The sequence below is a fragment of the Felis catus genome, chromosome D3 (genome assembly GCF_018350175.1).
Source record: "Felis catus isolate Fca126 chromosome D3, F.catus_Fca126_mat1.0, whole genome shotgun sequence".
Classification (NCBI taxonomy): Eukaryota; Metazoa; Chordata; class Mammalia; order Carnivora; family Felidae; genus Felis; species Felis catus.
In genome coordinates this window covers 18,673,381-18,682,170 of record NC_058379.1, presented here as the reverse complement: position 1 = coordinate 18,682,170, position 8,790 = coordinate 18,673,381, and the positions used below count along the sequence as shown (strand labels likewise).

Below are 8,790 nucleotides of genomic sequence, written 5' to 3'. Positions count from 1 at the left end.
CTCCGCTATTCTTAGTAATCTCTACACCCACTGTGGGGCTTGAACTCACAACCCTGAAATCAAGAGTTGCATGCTCTATCAACTGAGCCAGCCAGGATCCCCAAAAGATATCATTTAAAACTGATGTCAGGTAATGGAGCCTTAATACAAAGAAAGGAACTCTAAGAAAATGTAGAGAAAAAGGAAATACATTGATTTCATCAGTTTGCTCATTTTAAGGACAGTAATAGGTACTGTTCCAAAGAAATAGAGGATTAGGGTATTATTTAAAGTTATAGCACTAGAACAAAATCAACCTTCTTTATGATTAGTAGGTACGCAAAGCAGCACAGATCACATAGACGTAGACTTTTCAAAGCAATTAAAATAAAGCACAAAATAGACCAGACACCTGTCATATCAATAAACGTAAATGGGCTAAAACTCTCAAAAAAATTTAAAAAGCCATTCAGATTGGATCACAAAGCTTACTTCAACTCTATGGTCTATGAGTCACATCTAAACCAAGTGATTCAGAAAGGTTGAAATAAAAGGATTGGTAAAGTTTCAAGAAAAACCGTGAAGTAAAAAAGCAGAGGTTACCATCTTAGTAGACAAAATTGAACTCGCGCCAAAAAGTATTAAATATGACAAAGAAGGATGCAATTCGCTGTGAAGATTTAAGGTATTGAGATCTCGGTGTTAAATGACATGGCATCGCCATACATAAGGCCAAAGCATTAGGAGCTACGAGAAGAGATACACTGGGACACATTAGCGGTAGGCATCTAATTCCGTTCTCCATCCATGACAGGTAAGTAAGGACATGGAAGACATAAGTGACATAGTTAACGGGAAGACATAATTGGCATACGCCAAACTCTGAATCCTGGAAACAGCCACATCTTTTTTCTTTTTAATGTTTCTTTTGAGAGCGCGAGTGAGCGCAAGGGGAGGGGCAGAGAGAGAATCCCAGGCAGGCTCTGTGCTGTCAGTGTAGAGCCTGACATGGGGCTTGAACTCACAAACTGTGAGATCGTGACCTGAGCCAAAACCAAGAGTCAGATGTTTAACTGACTAAGCCACCCGGGCGCCCCTCACATCTTCTTTCCAAGTTCCATTTAAAAAGAAAAGTCACAAAAAAATGACTACAGATGACATCACAAAGAAAAATTTATTCAAGTCCAAAAAAAGTAGAAATCTTGAGCAACATTCTCTGAATCATAATGTATTATAACCAGAAATAATGAAATACAAAAGCACCTACCACCTGGGTAGATAGGTGGAACCCAGATGAGCCTTAGGTCAAAGAAGAAACCAAAATCACAAGAGGTTTTAAAAACAAAATACCTCCTCTTAGGACCTATCAGATATAACTAAAGCAGTGCTCAGAGAATTTGTAGCCTTAATTTTTCCTTTTTCTCCTTGTTTATCGGTATAAAGAGTTATGCTTCTAACTTAAGAATTTTTTTCTAAAACAAGGAAAGTAGGAATAATTTAATAAAAATAAATGCATAAGTGAGAAATGCATGAAGTGAGAAAAGGGTAATTACTAATAACTAAATACTAAAGTTGGATCTTTGGGGAAGGGAGAGAGGTAAGCTTTTAGCCAACTAACCTAATCAAGAAAAATGGGGTTTGGGCAGGGAGATGGGGGAGGGATGCACAATATAGACAAGAAATAAGAATGAAACCATCCTTGAGAAGAATTACAGGGGCTCCTGGGTGGCTTAGCGGGTGGAGTGTCCGACTTCAGCTCAGGTCATGATCTCAGGGTTCGTGGGTTCGAGCCCCACACGGGACTCTGCACTAGGGGTGTGGAGCCTGCCTGGGATTCTCGCTCTCTCTCTGCCTCTCCCCCTCTCAAAACAAATAAAAATAAATAAAAGAAGTGTAAATTAATTTGTTCAGTCTCATACAAGTAAATTTGACAAGTGGATAAAATGAATACTTTTCTAGACAGACAAAATTTACCAAACTCATTTAAGGAACAGAATGGTCACAACAGATCAATTATTACAGAGGAATCAAAGAGCTACTCCAAAGAAAGGCCCGGGCCCAGACTGTTTCAGAGAGGATCAACGAATCTTTAAGGAACAGATAATCCATTTCCTTTTTTTTTTTCTTCTTCAGTGTTTTACTTGTTTTTGAAAGAGAGCACGAGTGGGGGAGGGGCCGAGGAAGTGGGGGACAGAGGATCTGAAGCGGGGTTCTGCACGGACAGTGGAAAGCCTGACGTGGGGCTCAAACTCACGAACCACAAGATCGTGACCTGAGCCAAAGTCACACGCCCAACTGACTGAGCCACCCAGGCGCCCCAGATAATCCATTTCTACTTAAGCTGTCACAAAGCATCGAGAAAGCCGAAAGCCTCCATTCTCTCTATGAGGCAAGCAGCACAGTGATAGCGAAACCCAACAAAAGGCATTCCAAAACCTGAAGGCTAATCTCACTAATGAAATTGAAGCAAAACTCCTACATGAAATAACAAAGCCAGTCTGGCAATATATTAAGATATTCACCATGACCAGGTGGGATTTGACCAGGAATGCAAGGGTAGTTCAATGGTAAGGAATCCCTGTCACTATTCCTGTTAAAAGACAAAAAAAAAAACCCATATGGTCATCTTCATGGACACTGAAAAGGCATTTGCTAAGCTTTAACTTCCATTGTTGATTTTTTAAAATTCTTAATGAAACAGGAACACAGGGACACTTACTTAACCTGCTAAACATCTGCCCCCTGCACACCAGCATTTTGCATAATCAAAGCTGCTCATTTAAAGTCAGGAATGAAGCAAGAGTGTCCATTATCACGAATATTACTTTTCATTGTTCCAGGGATAGCAGCAGACACTATTAAATAAGACAAATCAAAGTATAAAACTTCCGAAGTAGGAAGTAAAATTATCATTTGCACACAATCTAATAGCGTAACTGGAAAATCTAAGAAACCAAATTGAAAAACCGTTACAAACAATAACAGAATTCAGCAAGGGGGCGGGAGTTAATAGCCTTTATATAAATAACTTCCGTTTCAGGAAGAAAAGAGTAGCCCCAAACGGGTAACTCTCCAGAAGTCAACTTTTAACATATGTGCAAAAAGCTAGATGAGGCAGACATCAAAACGTTAAAAAAAAAAAAAAAAAAAAAGTCTGAGCAAACAAAGGTTTTATCATGTTCCTGGAGGGCGTCAACATAAAAAAATCATTTCTTCCTGAACCGTAAATTTCATGTAATCCCGGGGAAAAAACACCCAACAGGATTTTTTGCTCTCTCCTAGATAAGTTGCTCCTGTAAGTTCAGACAGAAAAATAGCCCAGGAAATTCTGTGCGGGGGGGAGGTTGAGGAATGAACAGGAACAGCAACCCCCCCCCCCAAATATGAAAAGGGGGTTATATACGTGCTACAATAGGGATGAACCTATAGGGATGAGCTTGAAAACGTGGCGGTGCTAAGGGAAAGAAGCCAGTCACAAAAGGCCACGTGCTGTAGGAATGATTCCCTTATCATCAAAGTCCAGAATAGGGGACTCTGCAAAGAAGGGGAGCAGGGGATCAGAGAGTGACTGCGAATGGGGTAGGGGTTTCTTCTTGAGGTGACAGAAATGTTCTAAAATTTCCTGTGCTGATGGGTGCAAGATTCTGTAAATATACTAAAAAACCATTAGTTGCGTGCTTCAGATGGGTGGGTTTTATGGTATGTGAATCATATTTCAATAACATTAAAATTCTTAATGTATTACAACTATAATAATTACCATAGCATTGCACTGATGAATATGCTTGGATCCATACCGCCCGCTTTATACCATGTCTTTAAAAAATTAAACCATAAAAGAACTAGAGGAAACCCTGATCTCAGCATGAGGAAGGATATTCTAAGTATGACACAAAATCCAGGGGCCATGAAAGGAAATACAGATCTCACTTCACAAAGAAAATGTCTTCATGGCAGAATCAAAGACAAACGATAAATCGGGGAAACCATATGCAATTCAAATGACAGACCGAGGTCTAATTCCGTTATATGCAAAGAGCTCCTGTAATTCAATAAGGACAAAACCTACCCAACTGAACAAGATGGACCAAGGAGATGAATCAGTTCAAAGGGAAAACAGATGGCCCAGACATGAGAAGATATTCATCCTCATTCATGTTACATGTTAATCTAAAACTGCGCTGGGATCCTATTTTTCTCTGATGAGGTGAGCAGAGCCTAGAAGTTTTGAGACGGTGCCGTGATGGGCGAGGGTGTGGGCAGACAGGCTGTCTCACACACAGTCGTCTGAATATGTTAATCAGACCACATAGTTCAAAACGACAAGTACAAGTACCTTGGACCCTCGAGAAGTCTATCCTGCAGTTTTGCTCACACCTTTGTGACACACACATGTGGTTGCTGATCGCTGCACTGCTTGTAATGGCAACGGGCAGGTCCAGTGTATAGAGAGGACTGGTCAAATGAAACACAGTTCGCCCTTGCTCTGGAAAACTAAGGGGCCGACGAAGGAAGAAGCTCTTTAGATGCTGACCCACAGGGCCCGCTGGGAGGACGTGTGACTGTGTCCCAGGTGTGCTGGGTTGTGCGGAGAACGTCTGGAAGGACACACAGGACGGCGCTGGCTGCCTCTGAGAAGGGGAGTGGGCGGCCGTGCGACAGGCGCGAGATGGGGACTTTTGTCTGTATACACGCCCCTCGTTCCTCTTGTACACTGGACCACATGAGTGTACTACCTTGTCTGAAGATAAACACAGAACAAGAAAGAAGAAAGAGTAGCGGGGTAAGCACAGTGATGAGTGGCAACCACTGCTGAGCTGTGGGACGGAGCCGACGGGGAGGGGGTGGGAACTGTGGGCAACAGGAGGCAGAGATCTTCAAAGAGACAAGAGCAGTTCAGTTCCAACCAACAGCTGCAGTTCAGGAACCCAGGCCTATGTTGCCAGATCCTCTGATTTTTTTTTTTTTCCCAAGAGACATTAAAAATCCAGGTTATTATGCAAATCTCCCTGTTTTCAAATGTTTCCAAATACTGCAACTTTTCAAAAACCCTATGGTGGCTTCAGAGGGTTTGTCATCCCTATCCTAGATGGCCAAGGAAGACAGACCCTTGGAGATCACCAAGTCCAGCTCCCTAATTTGACACACTGAAAAAGCAAGGCCCAGAGAGGGCAAGGACCTGCCCAAGGTCACATAGCAAATCAGGCCCCAAGCTAGGATCCCATTCAGGACTATTTGCTTCCACACTGTCCTACTCTCTGCTGACAGCACAGGAGAATGGTGATTGAGACAGACGTGGTGCATCGTGGGGTCACAGACAGGGGGCTGGGGTCAGAGAGGGCTCCTGGAAGGAGGTCGCACCCAGTGGGAGTCAGCCAGAGGGGGTAGGTGCTGTCGTGGGGGAGGCAGCACAGCACAGGCAAAGACCGGGAACAGGGTGAGTCCTGGGCAGGGTCGTGGTGGGTGGACATGCCAGTTCGGATGGCATTCCCTCTGCATCTGCCCCACAGAGGCTTGGGTGGGGGAAGCAGGACGTGTCTAGGAACACGGCAAGCTCTGTGGGTTCAGCGGACAGCAGAAGGGGGCAGGGGAGGGCGTGCACTCACACTTACGCAGCTCCCGGCTCTTGCTCGGGCAGGCCAGGTGCTGGCCCGGTGGGTTCTGGGTCCTCTGGAGACAGGCCAGCATGGCTGAGCTGGGGGCCCGCGGCGGGGTGCACTCTGCGGCAGGGTCCCTGTGAGGAGGGAGATGAGGTGCTTGTCACTCAGGCTGCTCCGTGCGGGCCTCCCACCTCCCCGGGCTGGGGTCACTGCCAGCAGCCTCCCCACTACCCAGCAGAGCTTCAGAGACTTTCAGAGGAGACGCCCCTTCTCCCTTATCTGGCGGAGGAGGACACTGAGGCCCGGAGGCGTCAAGAGGCTCATCCGTGGCCTCACAAGAAGGAAAAGATTCCAGATCTCAGGGCGCCTGGGTGGCTCAGTCGGTTAGATGTCTGACTCTTGATTTTGGCTCAGGTCATGATTTCATGGTTTGTGGGTTCAAGCCCTGAGTTGGCTCTGTGCTGATAGCATGGAGCCTGCTTGGGATTCTCTCTCCCTCTATTTCTGCCCTGCCCCCTCTCAAAAATAAACTTAAGAAAAAAAGAATCCAGGTCATGAGTGGTGGATTTCCACTGTGATGGGGCCAGAACAGAACGGTCAGACATGTCCTGGCCCTGCCCATTGTGTGGGTCACCTCCTCCAGGGGGCCTCCCTGATGCCCCCACGCCTGGACACATCCGCACCCCCTCCCTTCCAGTGGGTTGCGTCCTCTGGCTCTCTTGCCACCACCTCTGTCCCTGCTCTTCAGCCTCGGGCTCATGGAGGGCAAAGGCCCCATGTGGTCATCTTTGGAAGCTACATGAGGGGTACCCAGGAACTGCCAGTGTGCACGTGGGTGTTCCAGCGTTTTGGAATGTTGATCTGGGGCATTCTCCCGGCACCCTTACAGGAAGATGTCCAGGACGGCATTGCTGGGAGAAAGCGTGATCTCCCGCCCTGATCCCCACTGAGCCTGACTGAGCCCTGAGCCCAGGTCCCAAGGACTCCCTGCCTGAGCTCCCCACCCCAGACAGGAAGGGCAGGGCCGCCCAAGGCAGCTCTACCCTGCCAGGCTGGGCAGGGTCCCCCACAGGTGGCAGCTCAGATGAGGCTCCAGACAGGTCCACGTTGTGCTCACTTGCCCAGAGTCAGATGCCCAGTGTTTACAAGGAAATATGCACTTTTATCTTCGAAAAACCCACTTGCCCGAGAACACAGAGCCTCTGAGGGGCAGGGTGAGCCTGCCCTGGAGGCCATGGAGAAAAGACAGGAGTTTTCCCCGCAAGGGCCCCTCCCTTCCTCTCTCCTCGGTAAGGAGCCAGAGCCACAGGCCCAAGCCACCCCTGATGTCCACCCACCCCGGGCACTGGATCCCCACTACCTCCTGACCCCACCCCACCCACGTCTTGAGCAGCCAAGCTGGGCCAGCTCAATCCTCTTGCCAGTTCTTTAAAAAAAAAAAAAAAGAAGAAGAAGAAAGAGGAGGGGGTGTGTGTTTAAGGGGAAGAAAGGGGAGTTATTTAATACTAAACAGGTGTCTGGAGCCCTTAAATTCTGCTGCTTTCTTCTAATAATGAAGTATTCATGAGGAAAAGCCTTTTTTCACTACTTTCTTAAGATACTAATTTCACAACAAGCTCCTTGTTACGGCGCAATTATTCCAATCTTGAATTTCCCCGAGACGGTTGCAGCCTCCTGTCTGTCCTGGCCTCTCGGTAAATGAAAGACAATCACGTAACCACCTTTCATTATGCTCTATTTTACTTTCAGCAAAGGTACCCTGAAAGAAATGATTTACTCTGAAAGGGACTTTTATTCAGTTTCAAAACCAATTTTCTCCTATTACTGTCTCAAAAAAAAAAAAAAAAAAAAGAAAGAAAGAAAAGAAAAAAAAAAGTAGGGGTGAATGGGGGAGGGGAGGCGGTTCTCCCCCTCCCCCCACCCCCAATCGCCAGCCTTAACGCAGCGACGATGCACGCGCAGTCAGAGCTGCGGTATCCACTTCCCGGCTTTGATTTCTGGTAATTTTAAAATATGCCATTACAATCAGGCAGAAATTACACAGTTTAAAAAGGGAATGAAGTGGGGCTTATTGCAGGGATGAAAGCCCTTGACTGCAGGAAGGAGGCACTGAGCCTCGGGGACTGGGGACTTGGGCCCTTCAGGATATAGCCGTGCACACACTCTGCCCCGCTCGGACACCTGGGGACACGTGGGCACGATGCCGTCACACGCTCACTACGGACATCTCCCGAGATGGGCACAGTGCTGCCCATCCTTACCAGCGGTGCCGCGCCCCTCCACGCCCCCTGGCGCCCTCTCATGCACAAGCAGGCTGTCCATGGTCACGCACAAGGGTGTGTGCACCTGGAAGGTAAGAGCCCAGCAGCCCAGCATGGTGCCCCCTTCTCACTGCTCTGACACAGGGTTTGGGGGACAGAGGGGAGAGCCGGAGAAGGCCTGCCAGCTGCAGGTGAAAGCCCTCTCGGGGAGACCCAAGCCAGAGAGAGGCCACACCCTGCGCAGGGCCATGCAGCAGGCAGTGGCTGTGTAAGCCTCTCCACCCTCCCCCCCGCCCCCAGCAGGCAGCCTGCAGGCCAGGCAACCTGGAACCTACATACCCCTACCCCAGTGCCCACTGTGTGACCCCAGGGGAGCTACCGCCCCTCTCTTGTAAAAGAGGCTCCCTGACCCTGCCAGGTCATTATCCACCAGGGTCCAGACAATTCCCAACACTCCCCGCCCCCACGCACAGGTCCTTCCTCCCTCTTGCCTTTCACTGGGTGCCAGGGGCCCAAGAAGCCCAGCCCCTGTCCAGGCGCCCCCACAACTCCCCTTGGGCCACACATTACAGCATGCTTTGCAGCTGAAAGGGGCAGGCTGGGGGCTGTAGTTGTTGGGGGTGAGGGGCAGACTGCCTCATTTGGGGCCTCTCTGGACCCCATCAGCTGCCCTCCCGGGTGAGGCTCTGGTTTTCAGAACGCTCTGATGGTGGACACCTAGGCGGTTCTGGGAGCCAACGGGTCACCTGCCCCAGCTCGGGGGGTGTGGGGGGGAGCGACAGAGGATCCCGCCCCCCCTCCCCTGCCACCACCGAGGGAACGGAATCCACGTTAAGGCCTCAGCTCAGTGCAACTGCCTGAGTCATTTCATCCCTCACTTCTGGAGGACCGGCAGGCAGGGCCCCGCTGCCTGAGAGACCATCTTCACTCGAAGAGGAAGCGCTTTTCTC

General features: G+C 48.6%; 1 protein-coding gene across 3 annotated transcripts in view; it reads right to left on the bottom strand.

The window, feature by feature from the left end:
* Positions 1-8,790, bottom strand: part of FAM222A (family with sequence similarity 222 member A) — a 55,813-nt gene that overhangs the window by 20,056 nt on the left and 26,967 nt on the right. The window contains exon 2 of one of the 3 annotated variants that reach the window (XM_045041327.1): positions 5,586-5,713. The exons of 1 other annotated variant lie outside the window; for it this stretch is intronic. In XM_045041327.1, the coding sequence (XP_044897262.1) occupies positions 5,586-5,667 (82 nt within the window). In that variant the 5' untranslated portion in view covers positions 5,668-5,713. The remainder of the gene's footprint in view (positions 1-5,585; positions 5,714-8,790) is intronic. One more of the 3 variants, XM_045041328.1, reaches the window with a different exon arrangement.